We start from the raw sequence: 21,322 nt of genomic DNA on the forward strand, positions 1-21,322 counted from the left end.
ACCTACTTCTGCTTCTCGATGGGGTCTCTCAATATGGTAATAGCTTCAATGCGCAGTTTTGTTAGCACATCCGCAAACAGTGCTGCGATAGTTCGCACTTGCGTCAACTTATGCAAGGAGAAAAACATTTTGTAAAGTATGCTACGTTCTCGTCAGGCCTGTTTCGATCAATTCGGTCTTGGCATGGTGGACTGTCGGCAGGTATTGCTATGACAGTGAACTGAAAGGGGTAGACCGTAGCAGGCTGCAGAGCACGATCTAGTATGTTGGTAGCGGGCCGTAAGTGATTGCCGGACACGAAAAACACGATAAGCCGTACGACCAGTCTCCTGCCCGACCGCAAGTAGTAGCGTGGAGAGCGAACGATGACGTACATGGATGATGCATTTTCCCAAGTCCCACCTGTCAGGCAGAGCTCAAGCCGAGAGGGCTGCCTGGATAGGGTGCTTGCAGACAGTATCCAGTACTGTACATCAATTATACACTGAGCCGGAACTACGTGCATATCGGATGAAAGTCTAACAGCTAGCAAGGCGCTGGCCTTTCCGCTGGCCTCACCACCCGCCCGATTCCCAAACGAAACATTCAGAATAGAGTTCAACCTAATCATGAAAACGCGGTAATAAAAAAGATCATCAGGCCGGCTGTGAATTACCGCCTTTTCGTGTCCAGAAAAATTGAACTCCTCTCCTTCTTTCTCCGCTACCACCTCCTCTGCATACTTGAACAATCTCACCAGAGCATTGGTCACCCCTTCAGGCCTTGTGTCCCAGAACCAGAAAGCCCATCCATCCATTGATGCAGAAGACGGCTCTGTCCAGCCAGGAACGAACGCTAGACCTAGAATGGGATAGGCCACCCTAAGTTGTAAGTGTTGTACCTGGACCTCGATGATCAGTACAGTACATATCCATTTCTCGTAATCCTATCAGCGACTTACAGGTCCTGGATAATCCAATACTTGGTTCTCGATCCCAGGTGCCGTACTTCCAGCACTTCCAGCGCATACTTGCAGCTCCAACCTTGTCACTCCTGAAAATCTCATCTGCATTTTCATCCCGTCATTTTTTTTGACCGGCATTCTTTGTCCGGACATTCTCAAATTCAATCCGCCATATTGTCAATGTCAACGCCAGCTCACTTCTGAGAGCAATCCACCAGCAATTGATCAGATAGATCCGAGCAGAGGGTCGCGCGATGGCTACCTCCGGCAATCCCTTCTCCCCACTGGACCGGGCGAGACCAACTCTCGCTGGTCCATCTCAGACGACCCCAGCCGAATCCTCCAATGTCTCGCCGGGCTCACAAATCCCCAAGAAAAAGAAGCACCGAGGCGGCCGCAAGCACCGACGACCACGGCGCAAGTCTTTTGCAGCACCCGCCGATGAAGATGGCGGCCCGTCATCCCCGCGCAGAGGAGGCGACGAGCCCACGTCCTCCCGCCCCAACAACTTTTATATGCGCGGGCGCAACCTAAGCAACACCAGCATCGAGAGCGAAGCCCTATTAGATCATCGCGAACACCCCTGGGGCTCGAGACCTCGGAGGCCTTCCACGATTATGGCTGCCTCGTTCCAACTCTCCCCGAGGAGCCGGCGGCGAGCAACAGACACCCAGACCGCGTACTGCCTATAAGACTGACAGCCAGGCAGACGACGACAACAACGACGAGGAACAAGACGAACTTGCGCGCATGAGTGAGAGTGCGCCGCTCCTTCCGGGCCCAACCAGAACCGAATCGTCATCCAGGATATATGGCTCGAGCGATGGTATGGGCAGCTGGGGTGGCCGGCAGCACCGCGACAGCATGCATCGTGGTTCCAGCAAATCGAGTTGGCGTGGTCAATCAGGCTTGCTAGGCCCCCCGACCCCGGGAACTGAACGGTACAATGTTAACTATCCGCCGTCCATGCCTGGGTCGCCACGGCTGGGTGGTCTGGACCGCATGGATGTGAACTTTGGAGATGAGCTCATGCTAGACCAGTTGGCATCAGCGTCCAAAGACGATGTGAATAGCCTCGGCGACGAGGATACGGGCGATCATCACATGCATGGGTCCCCCAGCTTCCAACGTCGCCATACCATTGCGCTCGAGGCCCAGGAAGATGTGTGCTTCCCGCAGGAGGGCATGTCCGAGATCGCCGACGATGAGCTGAACCAGGCTCGGGACCAGCGAAGCAGCATGCGCCGCAGCAGACGCCGCCGCGAGAAATGGCCCGACCTGGCTATCTTGGAGGAGTGGAGCAGAATAGAAAAGGAGGGCCGCAGCGATGAGAGGCGCATCAAGAAGATTACCGAGCCTCAGCTCATCAATGGTAGACTGCGGCCGATACACAAGGGATGGTTCAGGGCCGAAGAAGATGCTCCCTACCGCTTCACCTACTTCAATGAGGAGTTCCAGAGCACCATTCACAGCCAGACCATCTCGGAGTTGGTACAGCCCGACGCCAGCTTCAGGGAGCTCTTCGTCCCGGAGAGACCCATTTTATCCGATTCGTCTTCGGACGAAGATGACGAGTTGGAACAGATGCCCACTATAACGAATTCGCATCTCACTTCTTCGCTCAAGAACGGAGAACCCTTGTCGAAGGTACCTTCGATGGCCTTCTCTAATCGAGAAACTCGCAATGAATCCACTGATACTGCTCACCTGTCTGAGCATTTACCTTCGTCCATGCCATCACGACATCAGTCTGGCGAAGCCACGCCGATGGGCTTCCCGATGGGCTTCCCGATGGGCTTCAAATCGCCAACCAAGTCCACGAGCCCCAAGCCCGAGAAACCAATCCGGTATGGCGATCGACCTGTGTGGTGGCTGGACGTTTTGTCTCCAACAGAGGCCGAAATGAAAGTCATTCAGAAGACTTTTGGCATTCATCCCTTAACTTCTGAGGATATTATGTTACAGGAGCAGCGCGAGAAGGTGGAACTGTTCCGACACTACTACTTTGTCAACTACCGCTCCTTCGATCAGGACTCCGAATCAGCCACTCACTTGGAACCTGTGAACTTGTACCTCGTCGTGTTTCGCGAGGGCGTCATATCCTTCCACTTCCAGCAAACGCCACACCCCGCCAATGTACGGCGACGCATCCGTCAATTGAAGGATTACATGGTTCTGAGTGCCGACTGGATCTCCTACGCTATCATTGACGACATCACTGATGTGTTTGTACCGCTCATCCAGAAGATCGAGGAAGAGGTCGACGACATCGACGACGCGATCTTGATGGCACATCGGGGCGGTGACCCGGATGGTGAGGACGGTCGGCAGAGGGATGGTCGGAAGGACAAAGACGCCAGCGAGAAGAAAAGCATTGCGGGCGATACAATGGCAGGCGAGGTCCCGTCGGACGGCGACATGCTTCAGCGTGTCGGTAGCTGCCGCAAGAAGGTCATGGGTCTGTATCGGCTGCTGGGCAATAAGGCCGACGTCATCAAGGGCTTTGCGAAGCGCTGCAATGAGCATTGGGAGGTGGCGCCCCGCAGCGAGATCGGGCTGTACCTGGGCGATATTCAGGATCATATTGTGACCATGACGTCCAACCTGAGCCACTACGAGGTGATTTTGGCGCGCTCTCATGGAAACTACCTGGCGCAGATCAACATTCGCATGAACGAGCGCTCGGAGCAGACGGCCGACACCCTCGGCAAGCTCACTGTGCTCGGCACCATTGTGCTGCCTATGAACATCATAACGGGTCTCTGGGGCATGAACGTGTGGGTGCCGGGCCAGGAGTATGAGGGCAACCTTACCTGGTTCTGGTGCATCACGGGCGGGCTACTGATGTTCGGCATGGGGTGCTTCTTCATCGCCAAGAGGGTTTACAAGATTGTGTAAAGGGGAAGCCAACCCCCCTGCTACTAATATATGCTTTATTCTATGCTTCGGGTTATACTTCTTGTAATGGGCTTGGTCACACGGGGCGTCGTCGGCATGAGGGGTAATGGTCTGCCCAAGGTGGGTAGATCTATATCTACAGGAACACCAAATACGTACATGTACCTTTTGGACATGGATGCGCATTCCCGTACGTGCGGGAACAGAGAAGAACACCAGAATGTAAAGCAGGTTGTTACACAGAAACGGGCTACATGCTGCTTTCTTACCACGTATTTATTCTATGCATCTGGCATGGTATCGACATACATACACATGCATTGTTATGGGTCGGTCGGGTAAGGGGGAAATACACGGATTAGACATACAGATACTTATTACTTAGCCGAGCAATGGACTGTTCTTAAAAACTTCATGTTGTTAGCTGCGAAGGCCGTAGGTTTCGAAAAGAAAGCCGCGCGATCCATAAGGGATTCTCTCAGCCTCCATGGCCCTTGTAAATGCTTGTCGGAGATCGATCTCAACGACATATTTGCTTTCCCCCTAGATTGTACGGTGCGGAGCCCTCTTCATACGAAACTAATGGACGACGTCCTTCGCAGCAAGGCTCGAGCCCGGTCGGGGCCTCACCTGCTAATCACAAATATATATATATATATATATCTATATATGGGGAGTGGAAGCCCGTTCGTGGCGACGACACAATGGAATGACCGGAAAATGCCGAGAAGGCTTCGTATCCAAGCTTGAGACGGCTCGTGGCATGGTATGCAGGAGAGCAGATAGTACGACTGGAAAAGATAGTGTCGGTAACGCTCATGTCCTTGGTCGAAAATCCATGTCAAGTTCATGCCGGCTAACAGGACCCCTATCCCAGGACTATTTTCCCGTTAATATACCCGTTTTGACCAGTGTCATAATCAACAAATCTCGCATAAACGTGTATACCCAAATGCCATCCCAGAAGACTCGAACCCGACCCGAGCCTCATCTGCAGTCGACTTGCCACCAGAGCGGTGCATGAAGGCGGTATTGGGAAACAGCGCCTCCGCGAAGTTCTGCTTGCTTGTGGGAACGGACGATACCTGCTACTGAGCGCGATGCTCCTTCCCGAAGGATAGTGGCAGACCCTCCAGATCCCCGGTTTGTGAGGCTGGTCACTCCTCATGCGGCTGAGGCAGTCCTTGGCCATTGGGAGAAGGACGCTGTGTGGGTATATCTGTCTTCACAAGCAGGTCCAAGTGAATCGTTACCTATTTGGAGTACCAAACCCGTACCTAATCTATCTATCTCAGGATGCAAGTGCCTCCATCTAACTTGGCCGGCCTGAACGTATTACTGCACACCCAAGCGTCTCAGCCGCAGGAAACCTGAGTGTATCGCGGGTGTCGAATCAACTCGGGAGTAGGAGGTCCGGGGCCAAAGTTATGCTAGCTTGGAGATATCCAGATGGCGGCGATTGCGTCGGATTGAGAAGGATCCTATGGATGCCGAAAGTATGGCTTGAACACAATAGCCAAAAAAAGAAAAAAGAAAAAAAAAACCACATTTCTCCGAATCTAATATCTCTCCTACAAATACATATATGCCCCTGCGCCCTTCCAGGCACCTGCAAATTAAGTATTTTACCATCATCACTGTCTGCGCAAATAATCTACGACAGTTACGACACCTGAAAAAAATGTGGCCACCACGCGGGTTCTATGAGCCGGACGAGATCCCGAACACTGGCGACGACAAGTAGAACGCTTGGCACACTGGGACAAAATGCAGCCACAGAACTCCCACGCAGATCACCCAACCCCTTGGCCTACGATGACCAAAGACTATTCCTGGACTTTGGTTGGCATCCTCGTTCTCGCGATTGTCTGCTTAGCGATCATCAGTCACACTAATGGGAAGAAAAGAAACCGGAAGCCTAAGCCTCACAATAAGGCCGACCCCTTTCTCGAGTCGGAAATGCGATGGGCGATCCCTTGTACAGTCACTGGAACAACTCTGATGGTGCTGGCCGACATGACCTTCTTCGTAGGGGTCGTGGTTTACTCGGCGGAAACGATGGAACTATACCTCTTACCGCTGGTACTATTCATATTCGGGATGGCACTTCTTGTGTATTCAACTCTTTTACTAGCCGTGACGACGGCAAGACGGAAGCGTTTGCGAATTCAGCCGGAGGCAGACTACACGGAACCTGAGAAACCGCATGCCGACAACAGTGATGGGGACGACGAATGGATCGTGGTGTCGGGTGATTGATTGGAACTGTGGAATACTGGTGGCTGATAGTGTGTTAGTCGCAAGGAGGCCTCAAACTGGCGTTTACTTACTTCACTTGAATCCTGGCTCTTCATAGTGGACCCTTGCACCTCTGAACTGAGCTTAACAAACGAGCATCTTTGTCCGATTCATGTGGATGTTGGTTCTGTTCGGCCCGCTCGGCCTTCCGATCTCGACGTTATTCTTCGCCTATCTATTCTTGGAGTGGTCGAGATGGCAGGGCTCGCAACCTGGGCCTCGAGCACACAATGGTGATGCGGAAGGCGAGGTGAATGAGAAGAGACTGGATCTGCATTCCTGACGGGTTGTGGCCTTGACTGCCTTTGATTCCGCACAGGACCACTCGTCAATTCCGCGCAAGTCTCTCCTGTTGATCGACAAATCATGGTCGAATGTGGACGGTAACCTCGAGAACTGAATAGCTCCTTGCCTATTCTCAATACCTGAAGCTAGAAATATATGCCAATGGCCTTCCTACTGGTATCACACCCGCTAATGCGGTTGTATAAAAATAGTTCGCGGATTGAACCGTATGCCAATTGGTTTCCGGCGCTTCGGTAAATGGCGTTGTTGGCTTTCGCACACAACTCCCGGATCCCTGTCTGCACCATCATCCAACAAACATTGATGGGATGGAGGAGGAGGAGGAGGAGGAGGAGGAGACCGGGTGGCCATATGGAAAAAATAAGGTCTTTTCTTTATCTTTTGCTGGAAATTGGCCACGTCCACGATGAAGACTGCCCACCGGGACAATCCACGGCACCACCGAGTCCAAACTATGGGCACCATCCGGGGACGCTTTCGGCAGCTGATCACCCTTGACCAGTCTAGAAGAGCCGGACTACTGTGGGATAGCGCACCCAGCCCGCCGGATCCGTTCCACCCGCGAGGGTTCGACGACTCAGACCGTTACGACAACAATAACAACCACAGCTACTACTGCTCAGTTGCCGTCGCGCCGCACGGCGGCCCCAGCAACGCAGTCATGTCAGAACCACGGGCGCCTCCACCGCCAAAGCTGCCGACATATGAGCCAGAGGGATTCGCCTCCTTCTTCTGGACGGCCGAGGAGGACCGGCAACTGCTGGAGCTACGCGAGAAGTGCAAGTTGGACTGGGAGGAGATCGCGGAGCGGCTGCAGGGCCGGCGGTCGGCTTCGGCTTGCTGTAGCAGGTACAACCGCACCCTTTTCAACAAGCACCTCGAGAAGATGGCGAGCAAGACCAAGAGGAAGGGAGGAAAGCTTCCGGTCGTGGAGGAGCAGAAGCAGGAGCAGGAGGAGGAATCACACCGGGGTGTTTCGACAACTTCACTACCTGAGCCCTCTTCGTACTCGGTCCACCCCCTTGACCCCTATGGTCTCACCGTCGTCCTCGTCACTACCAGGCTGTCATGAGAGCTCCCATGGCTATTATGGGCTGAGTAACCTGAATTTGGATGACGAGGACGTCCAGGGCTTGTACCAATTGCGATCCGCTCCGGAACCCCTTGAGCCAAGGGTTGCGGATACCTGCTCAGATGCGTTGACGAAAGCGCGACTCAGCCTTTCAGTCGGCCTTTGATGCCTTTTTTATGGGGTTAGGGGTAACTTGGCGTCTTGGAATGTTTGGAGATTTTCAGTGTTTGTATTGGATAAATGTAAGGAGATAATGATGTTGAATCGGGGTCAGTGAAAGGGTTCGATGCTAGGGAGTTGATATAGATTAGGACGGCGAGACCACTCTCAATCAATTGTCGGAATTTTGGATGGAATATATACCACTGCACCATCGAAACTTCATCTTGCACCCATGTTGACTCGAAATCGAAATCAACGTAGCTCATGTGTAGATAGGACGAAAGTGTAGTCTGTACGCGAATGGCATGGTACATAGGACAAGTTGCCGGACGATCGCGAGTCTTGCTCTTACCCGCAGAGGTATGGCAGCATACCATTGGGCTTAATACCTTAGATGAGTTCGTATTTCGTCCCACCAAAGATAGGAGCCATATGTCCCGGCATCTCGTTCGTCCATGATCGGCTCGTCCTGTTCCCACTTTCCACTACTTTCGTTGAAGGTGATCCCGCCGCGGATGCCGCCCTCGTAGTCAGCCTCACGCGGGATCTCGCCAGACACCAGGAACATGTCGTCCAGAACTGTGTGCACGCCATCCTCACTACGCACCGCGGCACCCGCATCCAGTAATTCCCGGACCGTCGGGTCCGCCTGCAGCGAGATGGGCTCCTGCGGCTCCGGTATCATGACGCCCCTGAACGCGGGGCGGTCGGGGTGCACGTCGACGACCACTGCTGAGGATGTGGTCGTTACCTTCTTAGCAGTAGCAGCCGCTTCGGAGATCATTCTGACTGCGCTGACCAGGCCGCCCGAGTGGTCGCGGTGCCAGTGCGACAGCACTACGTGCTCGATGGCCCCGACGTCGAGTCCGAGCCGCTGCGCGTTGCGCTCCCAGACTTCGCCCTCGGGCCCCGCGTCGAAGAGCAGGCTGCGGCTGGGGCGGCCGGCTTTGATGGCGGTGATGAGCAGCGACAGGCCGTGGGCGCCGCAGCAGAAGGTGTCCATGCGCATCTCCCTGGTTGCACCGCCCCGGCCGTGGTCATGATGATGAGCATTGGGGTTTGCTGATGGTAGGGCGGTAAGGGGGCGCCCATGAAAGATTGGGGGTGGCGGACGCCTGGGTGAGGGGAGGGCGAGATCTGGTCGATTTCGTCGTTGACGATTGCTTGGATAATGAGGGAGTCGACCTCAACGAGGGCATTGCTGCTGCTGCTGTTCATGTTTGGGATAGTGGTGGCGGTAGACACGGTTTGCTATCACAGTGAAGTTGGATAAAGGGGGAAGGGGTCTTTGCAGGTATAAGAGCGATGCGTGCCAGGGAGTATAGTTTGAGATGTGGCGGACGGTTTGTTCTCTATTACTATATTTTAACATCAAATCCCAGGCCAAGGGTCAGGCAAGACAAGCATCAGATGGGTTGCCGCAAGCGCACCATAGACATGTAAAGCCACTCCTATTTGACTACAGGGTAACAGTCGATTGCAAGTAATCCTAAGGTGTAAGCACTATCCTTACAACCGAGAGCCCGCGACCAATCGGCCGTCACAGAACTCATTCGGATCCCGAATACACGAGTAACGGCATCCCGAGAGGGAAATTTTCATCCCCTCAAAAACTTATTCTCGTCCGGTCATGCCGAACGTCGCCGATTACCCGCAGTCGGTTGCAGCGTCTCAAGTATGATGGATGTCGAAACCTTGCTCAATACAAGGGATGATCTGGCCGAAGATGCAGAAGTGAAGTGACAGCTACTGCCTAACCTTAGTAAGGAGATGCATGCATCTTACATAGTGCATACATTATGCGAGTAGATGATTCAGGATAGGTACTCTGAAGGTCGCTGTCGCACAGTGCGGTGTAATGGGCTGGCAGCTGCGATCGGGCCGGCAGGAAAGAAGCACTGCAGAGTAGCAAGTGTACTGACGACATTGATCTTGACTGACATAGATCCCGACAAGTTACTAAGCAGCATTCTCGGATCTTCACCTTCAACGTGACTTTACAGTTGAAAACCACTGCGACTGAAGAAAATAATTACCGAAATCCGTAGTTGAGAATGCGGTTGTCGGGGTTGCAGAGAGATGTCCTCTCACTTTATCGCCAATGTCTCCGTGCAGCTCGTGCAAAACCAGAGGTACTGTACTCATTCATTCCGTCAGGAGCCTTACTCACCAAAATGTGCTAACTTCCCAAAACAGGCGACACGCTCTCACTTCCAGGCTTTTGCCAGGTATGGCTCTTTCAATTTTCCTCCCGTGTCTAATGGGACTGACACCAAAGAAGGTCTGAAATGAACAAAAACGTCAAAATCGATAAGAGGGACTTCGCGGCCATAGAGTTCTTGTTACGCAAAGGTCGTCGCCAATTGGAAGTATACTCTGCTCCAGGGATCACCGATATCCATTGATCTGACCGTCTTGATCAACAATCATAGCTTTGGGTCCCAATGACCAAGTTTGGCGGCCAGGGGAGCAGGGAGCTTCCGTACATTTACTAGCTCACCACCGAAGGAGCTAATAAGGCTTGTTTACTCCGATGGAATTACCATGTTACGCACCACGAGTAGAATGGGCGTGATGGGAAGGCGCAATCCTGGAAAAGCTAGACTTGTGCAAACACGCATCAGACAGACGCCGTCGATTCAAATGCGCGCAAATGAGCTCGAATGGCGCATACCTCGCTCCCAACAGCCATCTATCTTACTTGCAGCTTATACAACGTCGATCACCTATCCGCTTTTTTGGTCTTCTAGTCTCATTTTTCTTCTTGGATTGCAGACGATGTCTAGACTCGACGTACCCTAGAAAGGAAGCCCTCATTGTCGGCCAAGGGTAAACCTCCCCCATTCCCGGGATTTCAGCGACAGCCACCCACACAGGGCCGCTCTTGAAGTAACACGCAACCCGCTGTCGGTAGAGCTCACTAGACTACGCCCGAAGAATCGTGGCACGGGTCGTTCGAGTTGCGGCTTTCGTGTTTGTAGGCGGGTTCCTAGACGTCAAGTAAGCAAGCCAAGGAAGCGGCCCGTGAGCAAAGAGGAACGACTCTCTTTGAAGCAAGCGTCTGGGCTCCTGGAAAATTTTCTATGTGATCCATATTGGGGCACACTACCGCCTCCCGACGGTTCTCCGTCAAAAGGGCAGCCGGCCGATACTCTTCGCACACGAACAGGCAATTTGCCAGCAGAACTGCCCAGTAATGACGAACCCTGCGCCAAGTCTCAGCGAGAGAGAGACCAACGAAAACGATTCGGTATCTCAGACCCGGCGACCTGGGCTTCCATTCACCGCACACTTGCTCAGCAAAGCCGATTGTCATCCATCATATCCTCTGGCCAGTTCGCCGACGAGGTACCTCGGTCGCCCAGCATCCCATCTCGTACATCCAGCCAGCGCAAGGCTCTCCGACACTTCACGAGGGAGTTGGAAAAGTACGCAGAAGCGGCTGGTGCAGCAGGCAAACTTCCGGTCATCACACCAACCGAGTCTGATTCCAAACCATCAATCCACACCGTCAAACCTCTGCTCCCCTATCGAAGCGAGTTTCAAGCTGCAGGCCTCGCCGTAACCTCTGAGGAGCAAAGGGGAAAGCTTCCCGCTGAGGCCGCGGCCAAGTCCCCAGGCCCCAATTCAAAGAGGGACAACAAGCGTCGAAACTCGCTTCCCCTCGTGAACGAACTAGACGGGCAAGATGATGAGAGGTGTACGTCATCCATCTACAGCGACGACACGTATATCCGTTTCACACCAGAAGATGGTGTTTCGACGGCTATGTTGGAGCTAATGCGAGAAAAGAAGGAGGATACTGTTCAAAGAAGACCGCTTCCATGGCTCAGGAAAAAAGAAGCAGCTGGGAAACCGGCAAGCCCTGAGCCCAATTCGGCCAACAAAACCAAGGTCATTTCTGATGGCAAAATTCGAATCAACCTAGAAGAAACAAACATCCCTGGAGGTACCCAATCCCGCCACCAAAACCTCCCTCCTACTGATCATATTACGCAATTGCCCTTGATAAAAAGGGTACTACCGACCCCTCCTCAAGACCTACACCGAGATTCCACTCGACACGATTTGACACAGGAATCTGCGAACTTGGACCTTCTTGGCACGCTGAATAAGCCAGTCAAAGCGTTGGGAAAACGGCCGCCTGGGTTGAAACGAGAAGATGCTCTGGCTTCAATTCCTCGAGTAGGAGTACAAGATGGATCTCCTAGGGAGAGGAGGTCCAAGTTTCAGAACGACCAGACAGCCGCGAAGGGAAAATACAGCAATCTCCCTTTCCAGGCTTTTATAAAACAAGTGGCTCGTCCCCAGAAGAACTCGCCTGCACCAGAGCTTCCTCGTACATGGAAACATACTATCAGCACTACCTCATCTCTAGAGCGTGCATTGGATGCCGTGTCTCGTAATACTGGGAAAAGGGAGGACGAGAACCATCGCCCCGAATCATACCCTGAACAGCGTAGCTTCGCTGGACCCTCAACCAATAGGCCTCGGCATTGGCAAGGTGGAAGTGTCCTTGTTAGCAAGCGTCGTCAGAAGCTTCATCCACTGCCAGCCATCGAAGACAATGAGAGTTGTCGAGACGCACAGGCTGTGGCCGCTCAGGATCATCCACCTGTCGAATTGGAAGGGCAATCTTGGCCAAAGGTTGCATCATCAAAGAAGCCAAACGGCCCTCCGCCACATGGCGACCAAATTCAACTCCGCACTACTCCAGAGCCCAAGAGAAGTGCGGTCGAAGAAGCCCTGAGTGACTTGGATGTCTTCTTCGATTACGATGACAGCGACATCAAGGATCGAGATGTACTCCGAGGCCTTCAGCTAGCTGTTCACGCAGCGGCTGACGATTCATTCGATGCACAGGTCCGACAAAAGACGGGTCTGCGAATCAGACGCTTCCTTGCAGACCTGAGTTCTGTCGAGGTATTGGACAATGACAAGATTACGGAGGAGCAGCCTGCAAGATAGAAACGCGCAGAGAAACGGCGCCTGGAGCGGGTGAGTGACAGAGCAAAGGGGAAGAAGGGCAAGAACAAAACAAGGTGTTGAGAACAGCCAGCTAATAGGAGCGTACGCTGCATGAAGTTTTACCATGAACACGCAAAGTAGGAATTCTGTACCTATCACTATTATGTCCTTGAAATGCTACGACTTGGTTTTGTCATGATTTGGTGGTCTTTCAGACTTACAAGGGTGGTGGTTCGGCGGATGAGGGATTGTGCAACAAACATGTAAGCAACGCTTCACTGTGGCATCATAGTCTTGCAAAATGCCGGTATCCTCTAATACACTCGACCAATCCAGGACATGGCTGCGGGTGTCTTTGTTGTGTAGTTCAATTCTCGGCTTACGGGGTGTGCGGCTTAGGGTCCTGGGGGTGTGTATAACACCTCCAGTCATCCGCGCTTACGAATCGACCAATCCCTCTCTCCCCCACCACCTACTTACCTACGGCTACTTACTGTACCCTCAGGAATGAGCAGCAAAGCAGCCAGATCTTCACTTGAACATTCACAAGCCTCATGGAATGACCATTGTCGTGCAAGCCCGTTTCTATACTCGCCCAAATTCAAAAGCCGTGGCAACCCGGTACATGAAAGGCGATCATGTCGTCCGCAAACGTTGGGATAGAGCAAATCAGCTCGGCTCCGAAGCATCGGGCCTGCGACGAATGCCGTAAGTCGCCTCACTTGCCCAGTGGGTCTTCTGAAGACCACCACACCACTGACAGGACGGATTCTTTTCCATCGACACAGGTTCCCGTAAGCTGGCGTGCTCGAAAGAGGCCGACGGGTGCGCCCGGTGCAAGCGCGAGGGCATCGTCTGCCACTACTCGCCCCAGAAACAGATGGGCCGACCCCGGAAACGACCCCGCGAGGAGCAGGCGACTAGCAGCGAGGACGCCTCCGCCGGTCCCACTACTTCGGAGGAGTCCCCGAACAAGACCCCCATGGTCAGCGTCCCGCCCGATACCGAGGACCCCGGCCTCGCTTTTCTGAGCTTCCTGAGCGGCGGCGACACCATGTTCGATGCGTCGCTGCCCTCGGGCCTCCTCGACGACATGACGCTGCTGCCGCCACATGACGATATGGTCCTCAACAACAGCAATAATAACAAGGGAGCTCCGGAGATGAGCCAGTTTGGATACATGGAGATGAACTTCGGCCAGGTGAACTTTGGCGACGCAGGTGGACTCGAGCAGGCACCATCCCTGTCGTCGTCCAATCTCGACCCGGCATTGATCAGCATGGCCGATACCCCGCCGGGAAGCGTGCCGAACATGTCCTCGGGCTCCTCGGCTTCTGCCGAGAGCACCAGCGGCGACACCAACTCGCCTCCGACGACGACGACGACGGCCGGCGCCGGCAACAGCAGCAATTCTTCGGTGGTCGGGTGCGCCTGCACGGCGAACCTGTACCTGGCGCTGGACTCGATGCAGCGGCTGTCCAACAGCGTGACCGAGGGGATCCGGCAGGCGCGCGTCGCGGCCAAGACGGCGTACCAGGTCGTCAACTGCCCCGTCTGCAACGGCGCATCGGACCGGATGCTCGCGTCCGAGGCGGAGCTGGCCGAGTCGATGTCGCAGTTCTCGCCGCATGCCATGCAGAACTTCCAGAACCTCATGCTGCTCGGCACGCTGATCCCCAGCATCGCGCACGCGTACGAGCGGATCCTGGGCCTCGTCGATAAAGAGGCCGCGCGCGCCCAGGCGGAGCGCCGCGAGATCCCCTTCCGCATGGAAGGGTACGGCGGGCTCTGGGGCCCGCTCGCCGAGGACGGCGGCTGCGGCACGGGGAAGCTGCTCGAGTACCGCCTGATGGAGCCGACGATCTGGCGGCTGACGGTGCGGGCCCTGCTCCGGGTCGACGTCTATGGCATCAACGAGCCCGTGGACACGACGATGAGCGGGCTTCCGGCCAGCAACGCCGTCTCCATGGACATGTGCCACCTCGGCCTCAAGGACCTCGTGATCCAGATGGAGAACCGGTCGAGGGCGCGGCACGCAGTCATGGACCCAATGGTCCAGGCGGGCAAGTGCGGTAACTACAGCGCCGTGCTCAAGCTCCATAAGGAGGGCGAGACGCCGACTTGCCAGCGCATTATCGCGTTGGCTAGACAGGCTATTGACAATCTGGTCATTGCTTGAGGTTGTCCGTTATAATGATAATGGTACTGATATCGGGTCTATGCTTATGATGGCGCCTCTACTATATCATGCATGCTTGGACAGGCGCTCAACAAAATGTGTAAAATAATGTATTATACATGGATGCTCTCTAGGGCCGCCACTACACTCTCCATCAGCTGTCCCGCCTCTTCGCTACCTATGTCGTCCGTGGCCGTGAGGCAGCGCTCGACCACCTCGCGGTACACCCGGCCGGTCTTGTTGCCGAGGCCGGGGACCAGCACGGGCAGGACGACGCGGTCCCGCCACCGCTCGGCCGAGTAGCTCGGCTTGTAGTAGGCCTGCAGGGGCTTCCAGAGCCCGATCTCGAGCAGGACGAGCCCGAGGCTGTAGACGTCGTAGCTCTTGCAGTAGGGCCGCCGCGACAGGCCGCTCAGGGATTTGGGGTGCCGGTGCAGGTCGAGGATGGACGGGTTCTTGGACGCGACTGACATGTCGGTGTCGAAATCGGGCCGCGAGGCGTCGAAGCCGACGAGGTAGGGGCTTGAAATGTCCGGGATCAGCGCGGCGGTGGCGGTGGGCTGCGTCGCGGCCGCGGTGAAGGCCGAGGGGAAGAAGAGGATGTTGTTGGAGCAGAGGGACTTGTGCAGCCAGTCGAGCGAGTGCAGGGACCAGAGGGCGACGGCGAGGGTCTGGGCGAGGCGGACGCGCTCGTTCAGGTCGGGCGTCTTGAGGTCGTTGCTCGAGATGAGGGTGTGCAGCGTCGCGTACGTGGGCTCGAGCGCCTTGTAGACGAGCCCGTACCGGCTGCGGGCCGCGTCGTCGGTGTAGCCGAGGCAATCGATGGTGTGCAGGTCCGGGTGCCGGTCCGTGGCCGAGTTCATCATGCGGGCGAGCTGGTCGAGGCGGCGCAGGTGGACGAACTTCTCGTCGAGGTCCTCGCGGTCGTAGTCGACCCACTCGATCAGGACGGCGTCGGACTGGTCGTTGCTGTCATTGACGTCGTCTTTGCTGCCGCTGCCGCTGCCGCTGCCTCTTTGGTGGAAGCCTTCGCTCCGCTTGTGGTCCCGGTCCGAAACGGTCAGCACGGGCCGGGCCACTTTGAAGGCGAAGGTGGGCTTGAAGGCGGCTTTGCCGTGCGGCTCGTTGTCGAGGTTGATGCGGAGCCGCTTCAGGTTGGCCGAGGCGTTGAGCTTGGGGTACACGGCGTCGCTGGCGTTCTCGAGCAGGCTGAGCTGCTCGACGTCGCGCTGGGCCGATTGGAGCAGCTCGGCTACCCAGGTGCGCTGGATGGCGGGGATGCGGGAGGCTGGGAAGAGTTGCTCTAGGCCGTCGTTATAATCTGATGGATGGATGGAAAATCTGGTGTCAGCTTGCGAGGGCTGATTGAGTGAAGAAGGGGGAAGGGGTTCTTTAGTCACCTTTTAAATCTGTGAGAAGAGATGTAAACTTGTCTTTATCTGTTGCCATTGAACACGGTATCTCAGTATACTTCTTCTCTCCTATTCTCGCTGTTTTACAGGCGTGAATGCACAGTAAATCGGAAATGGGCTTACCAGCTACCACCCATCTTGCGCGTATCGAGAACTCCTTTCGCCAGCTCCATTCGCCGCTGCCGCTGCTGTTGGTTCCTCCATTCTTACTACTCTGGTCGCTGGACCGCTTGATCAGCGCTTCTTTAGCTCCTCCTAACGCTCCCTTTTTACTGCCGTTAAGCATCCCCTTTTCCTCGTCTTCCACCAACCCGTACCGCTCCCGTAACCTCTGGCCGTCCGTGATGGTGCGGTGCAGCTCGCTCAGGATCTGCACGGCCAGGGACCTCATCATCGCCCCGCCTTGGCCTTCTCCTCCCAGAGGACCTGGCCCTATCGGTGCCATTCTCGATGTGGCAGCAGTAGAACCAGCAGAAGAATCTCCTCCGTAGGCGTCCATCAGATGCGCCTCGAGCTTGCCCTCGGTCACGCCCCACGCCCGGCCCCAGACCACGAGCCGCATCTCCTCGATGCGCAGCTTGCAGGCGAGGCCCCGCGATTGCTCGGCGAATTGCGCGGCTGTGGTGAAGTGGCCGTACGCCTTCACGCACCCGTCGAAGATCTGGCCCAGCACGCCTACGACGGCTAGGGCCGTGCCGACGGCTTCTGCCATGTCTCTGTGCTCGGGGATCTCTGTCTAAGAAATGGTATAGGTGTAAGTGGTGTGGGTGCAGGACTGGGAAAGCAAGAGTGGATAAAGTAGTGGGTTGGTTGGATGGATAAGTAATAACAATATCGTGTTTTAGACAATGTGCTACTCGTACTGCTGGCTGTGATACAGGATGTCTGGTGGCGAAAGACACACACAGAAGCAGCAGCAAAAAGCGGGAATGAGTATAGGTAAGTATGTATTCAGTAAGCACCCGTATCCGTAAATGTGTGGTGATTCGCCGAGGACAACTGCAATGCAGTATTACGGAGCCCCAGAAAACCACCACGGGCAGGCAGGGAAACGATCGTTCCCGGGGGCGGTGCGGTGCGGCGATGTGGGGTGGGTGCAGTATGGTGGATTATGGCGCCAATTATAGGTAAGTATGTAGCCTGCAGGACCGGTGGCAGTTGGCAGGTTGGCGCTATGTATGAATGCGGGCAGAAGGGGGCTATGAAAAAGGGGTCGACTAGTTTAGGTCGGCATGGTGCTAGTATAGTCACTTGTGCTTAGCTTGTTGCTATTTTGAGCGTATCTGGAATTATTGCTACCCTATAGTCATCTTGCAAGTACACGAGATGGAATTCGTGTTATTGCCAGTGGGCTAACAGCTTTTGAGCGCAATGAGAGGCTCGGGTTCTGCGCACAGAAACAACCAAAAACAGGGAATATTGAATATGTGATCATATCGATGGCGTTCCTGGGACTCGAATTATAACACCATGATCACAATGAATTGATCTTGAACGTTGAAGCTTGTCCAGATTAATCATGCTAGATAGAGGTGCTGCCATACGAGTCAAAATTGTATCTCTCCTATCAGTTCACAGTCAACCATGTCGCTACGCGGCAACACGTATGGTCAAGAGTGTCTTTAGATGTCGATAGCCTCTGGTCCATGTTCTTCTTAGATAGGGCCCTGCCACTCAGTAGCTGTGATTAGAAGCCGGCTTCTTGTTCCAGTTAGGGGCAAGAAGGTAGTCACTCATCTATAGCTTTTCAATGTCGAGCAAACGGTCGAGATCGCCTCGAGGCCTCAAATATGCGCCATATGGATCAAGATTGTGTGTGAAGATTCGCTACGCCATATTTGCTGCAAGGTTCGGCTACAGCGTTCCCCCTTCTTTGGAATCATGACCGTATAATACATATTGCCTTCCAAACATGCGCCCCAGGGTTTCCACTACCACCAACAGCATAGAAGCTAAGAAATTTTGTTTCCAGCTTCAGGTCGACTCTATTCGTGTTTGGTTGATTGTAGGTGTTTTTCATGCATCGGCGTCGACTGTTTGGTAGAAACGGTTTTCGCGACCAAAGCAAACCATCTCAGGTGTTTGTTCCTAGCATCCAACATCATGTTGATCAGTAGGATATCCTTGTCCACATTAAACCAGAACTCAAAAGGGGTCTAGTGAGTACGGCAGCTATAAATTGGGCCAAAATACCACCTTCTGGCTTTGATTGTTCTGGTCACATCCCTAGCTTGGTGTATCTTTCGAATCAAACGATAGAAGAAAGCGAAGCAAATATGGGCTCATCAGATGGAGAGCGCGAGGTGCTTCGGATTCTCATTGGTCTAAGAGAATGGATTGCCGAACCAGATGCCGAGACCCCGAAGATAAGTGAGCTGAACGTAGTCAAAGAGCTCGAGGCCAAATTCGGAAACCAGGAAAACCTCAAATATGCTAAGGTACGTGATCAATGCTGTGAGATACAAGGCAGATGGCAATGTGGTGAGCTGACCGGAATACGTCGAAAAGAACCTTGCGGAGGCAGCGATCTCGATCACCATCTTTGTAACGTTTGTTAGCATACCAGATGCCGACTTAAAGCGGGAACCGCGGCGACTGATCAAAGTCATAAAATACTTCATCGAAAAGGATTGGGTCCCGAAGACGGTCGTCGAGAAGCCGTTGCGCATGTTTTGGGGTGAGCTTCTTCAAATATTGAAGTCTGTATATGGCTTATCCTTGGCTGACCATCACCGTTCGGCTAGAGAATGCGGATGCCAACTGCTTCCTTTCCATAGACGTTGACGAGAGTGATATCGACGAGGACGACGGGGAGGAAGACGGCAACTATGATTAGCACGGTGGCAGTCAACAAATGGCCACGCGGTCGAAACGCCAAGACTGGAAAGACCTGAGAAGCCCCGAGGATCTGAAAATGTATGTAGGTGTCCACGACTACATCGCCCAACTGATCCGCCACGGGCTGGTAAAAGAGGCCAGATACCCCAACGCCGCATCCCGTAGAGCTTCCGAGGAGAAGCAGGCCCAATATGACCCAGTCCGCAACACCGCCTTCGCTGCCGTTGCCAGCAACTATAGGCGCCATGCCAGAAAGCAACTGGAAGATCTCGGCTGCGACCTTGACCAATTGGAGAGCCCCTTGCATCTCACCCAAGCTCACCCATTAAGGCAGATGACAACCCGTCTTCTTCTCGTCTATTTCCTCATGCTGCTATCTAGCATATTGCTCCATGCCCTTAATGTCAAAGGGATCCTTTAGGGGTTATCCTGAAAGCTCGGCCAGCTTCTTAAAAAGGGGTACCACTCATTAGTTGCGACGCAAGCCAACACCTTAGTCACTCACTGTAGCTCTTATCAATACTGATTATATCCAACCCTTTCCTGCTGGCAGATGTGATTGGCATCTCGACGATGAATTGAATACAAACTTACAAACTGAACTTGGCTCACACATTCACTTCATCCGGAATTTGAGGTTGGGTCTCTGATCGAGGGGTTCCAGATAGATATTGTATCATTAGAAAAATGCCGTCATACTTCTTCATTCATCCTTAACTGTAACACTTTTTACAAACAATACTGAAAACAGAGGGTCAGGCTGCGCCGTTTCAACCCGTCTGCTAATCTGAGATACTAGATCCGTTTCAGGCCCTTGGACGCCAAGTGATGCGCGCTAGATCCACCTCAACATAGCTTAGGAGCCAGTCGCCGATAACCTCCCCCAAGCCCCTGGGGGCGCCTCTTTGAACCACCCAGATTGGTGATATATAGCTTCGCTCTAGTAGACCTTCTTCTTCTCGTCGATGCTGAACTGACCGGGGCCGCTGTTAACGAGCAGGAGGAGTCCGCCGACGATAGACAGGATCTGGAAGAAATCGTACTTGGCGAAATCCTTGTGGGGGTGGTGCTCGTGAAGCTGTTACGTAAATCAGTATGCAGTCCAATTGGAAGGGCGCGCCAAGGGGGTAAATGCTACTTACAGTCCAGAAGTTGTTGACCAGGAGGTTGAAGATGCTGAGAATGACAACCAACATGATGGCGCTGAACTTGGCCTTGAAACCGACAACAACCATGATGCAAGCAACCAGGCCAACGAGAGAGACAACGACTCTCCAGAGAGACCACTCGCCGCTCCAGACGAAGCCAATGAACAGGAAGATCAGGAGGACGCGGCCAGCGAGCTGGAAGTACATCTTTCGGTCCTTCTCGTCGAGCGAAGGCAGGCCGGCGAAAGCCTTGGATTTCCTGACCCAGGAGTCGGAGAGCACCATCAGGAGACCGCCAATAACGGACAGGTTTCGGAGGAAGAAGTTGAGGTCGAAGATCAAGCCGTAGCCGAAGGCCTGGACCACCACGACGCCCATCAGACCGGCGACGGCGTAGTCGGAGTGCTTGCGGATGATGACCATGGTGGCACAGGCGACCATGGTGAGGACGTTGACCAGGAGGAAGGTGTGGTTAAGGCCGGAGGGGACTGTTGCTCAAGGTTAGCACTCCGCAGTTGCGCGAAACAGGGTAGACGCGAGGTCAGAGATGTACATACAGTGCCTGTAGTCATGGAGGTATAGCAATTGGTCGTTCCATTGCGTCAGGATTCGGAGAGCGTCCTCGAGGAAAGTCACGACAATCAAGAAACGTCCAATGACGGGGAGGTACCTGGTACAGGACGTTGTCAGCTCTACTGCAATCACCAACTCGAGCTCCTACGCAGCTTAGAGCGCGTGGGAGGAGAGGAATTCCAAAGACTAGCTTACGGCTTGATGGGTTCACTAAACGTATCCAGCATGTCCTCGATCTTGGAGGTTTGTTCGCGAATGGCATCGAGCGGACTCGGATCTGCAGGACCCTCTCTTTGTGCACCCCGAAAGGGTTCTGGCCACCCAGGTGGTACCCGGCAGTGCCTCTGATTTGTGCCATGTTGTCGAGAAATTGGGGGAGGTAAATCGAGATAGACCTGCTTGTTCGGCGAGCGCGGATAGGTGGTTGCAAGGACTATCAAGCTTCCGTGGAGACTATCACGTCGAGGAGCAGGTAGAGAGAGGTGGTTTGGCTGAATTGGGTCGGCGGAAGGACGGGGGAAGAGA

The 21,322-nt window shown here is 54.1% G+C and overlaps 9 protein-coding genes across 9 annotated transcripts; 5 read left to right on the forward strand and 4 right to left on the reverse strand.

Annotated features, from left to right (window-relative positions):
• Window positions 1-1,197: 1,197 nt before the first annotated feature.
• Window positions 1,198-3,841, forward strand: PG997_002903 (CorA soluble; the record flags this gene model as incomplete). The annotated part of the gene is made up of 2 exons (XM_066807218.1): window positions 1,198-1,571; window positions 1,645-3,841. The coding sequence occupies 2 exons, from the start codon at window positions 1,198-1,200 to the stop codon at window positions 3,839-3,841; spliced, it is 2,571 nt and encodes an 856-aa protein (XP_066670836.1).
• Window positions 3,842-6,851: 3,010 nt separating this feature from the next.
• On the forward strand, window positions 6,852-7,517 carry PG997_002904 (uncharacterized protein; the record flags this gene model as incomplete). Its single annotated transcript, XM_066807219.1, has 1 exon — window positions 6,852-7,517. The coding sequence occupies one exon, from the start codon at window positions 6,852-6,854 to the stop codon at window positions 7,515-7,517; it is 666 nt and encodes a 221-aa protein (XP_066670837.1).
• Window positions 7,518-8,061: 544 nt separating this feature from the next.
• PG997_002905 (uncharacterized protein) lies at window positions 8,062-8,897 on the reverse strand (the record flags this gene model as incomplete). The annotated part of the gene is made up of 2 exons (XM_066807220.1): window positions 8,062-8,688; window positions 8,793-8,897. The coding sequence occupies 2 exons, from the start codon at window positions 8,895-8,897 to the stop codon at window positions 8,062-8,064; spliced, it is 732 nt and encodes a 243-aa protein (XP_066670838.1).
• A 980-nt stretch (window positions 8,898-9,877) lies between these two features.
• On the forward strand, window positions 9,878-12,647 carry PG997_002906 (uncharacterized protein; the record flags this gene model as incomplete). The annotated part of the gene is made up of 2 exons (XM_066807221.1): window positions 9,878-9,907; window positions 10,482-12,647. Coding segments are annotated over 2 exons (2,196 nt in total), but the record flags the coding sequence as incomplete, so codon positions are not given.
• A 638-nt stretch (window positions 12,648-13,285) lies between these two features.
• Window positions 13,286-14,826, forward strand: PG997_002907 (uncharacterized protein; the record flags this gene model as incomplete). Its single annotated transcript, XM_066807222.1, has 2 exons — window positions 13,286-13,355; window positions 13,436-14,826. The coding sequence occupies 2 exons, from the start codon at window positions 13,286-13,288 to the stop codon at window positions 14,824-14,826; spliced, it is 1,461 nt and encodes a 486-aa protein (XP_066670840.1).
• A 113-nt stretch (window positions 14,827-14,939) lies between these two features.
• PG997_002908 (uncharacterized protein) lies at window positions 14,940-16,950 on the reverse strand (the record flags this gene model as incomplete). The annotated part of the gene is made up of 2 exons (XM_066807223.1): window positions 14,940-16,147; window positions 16,362-16,950. The coding sequence occupies 2 exons, from the start codon at window positions 16,948-16,950 to the stop codon at window positions 14,940-14,942; spliced, it is 1,797 nt and encodes a 598-aa protein (XP_066670841.1).
• A 1,612-nt stretch (window positions 16,951-18,562) lies between these two features.
• On the reverse strand, window positions 18,563-18,907 carry PG997_002909 (uncharacterized protein; the record flags this gene model as incomplete). Its single annotated transcript, XM_066807224.1, has 1 exon — window positions 18,563-18,907. The coding sequence occupies one exon, from the start codon at window positions 18,905-18,907 to the stop codon at window positions 18,563-18,565; it is 345 nt and encodes a 114-aa protein (XP_066670842.1).
• A 185-nt stretch (window positions 18,908-19,092) lies between these two features.
• Window positions 19,093-19,497, forward strand: PG997_002910 (uncharacterized protein; the record flags this gene model as incomplete). The annotated part of the gene is made up of 1 exon (XM_066807225.1): window positions 19,093-19,497. One exon carries the CDS (start codon window positions 19,093-19,095, stop codon window positions 19,495-19,497), a length of 405 nt encoding a protein of 134 aa, XP_066670843.1.
• A 519-nt stretch (window positions 19,498-20,016) lies between these two features.
• Window positions 20,017-21,155, reverse strand: PG997_002911 (uncharacterized protein; the record flags this gene model as incomplete). Its single annotated transcript, XM_066807226.1, has 5 exons — window positions 20,017-20,154; window positions 20,219-20,712; window positions 20,782-20,894; window positions 20,993-21,033; window positions 21,099-21,155. The coding sequence occupies 5 exons, from the start codon at window positions 21,153-21,155 to the stop codon at window positions 20,017-20,019; spliced, it is 843 nt and encodes a 280-aa protein (XP_066670844.1).
• Between the last annotated feature and the right edge of the window lie 167 nt (window positions 21,156-21,322).

This window comes from Apiospora hydei (genome assembly GCF_038363865.1).
Source record: "Apiospora hydei strain CBS 114990 chromosome Unknown utg000004l_segment0_segment0, whole genome shotgun sequence".
NCBI classification, from domain to species: Eukaryota; Fungi; Ascomycota; class Sordariomycetes; order Amphisphaeriales; family Apiosporaceae; genus Apiospora; species Apiospora hydei.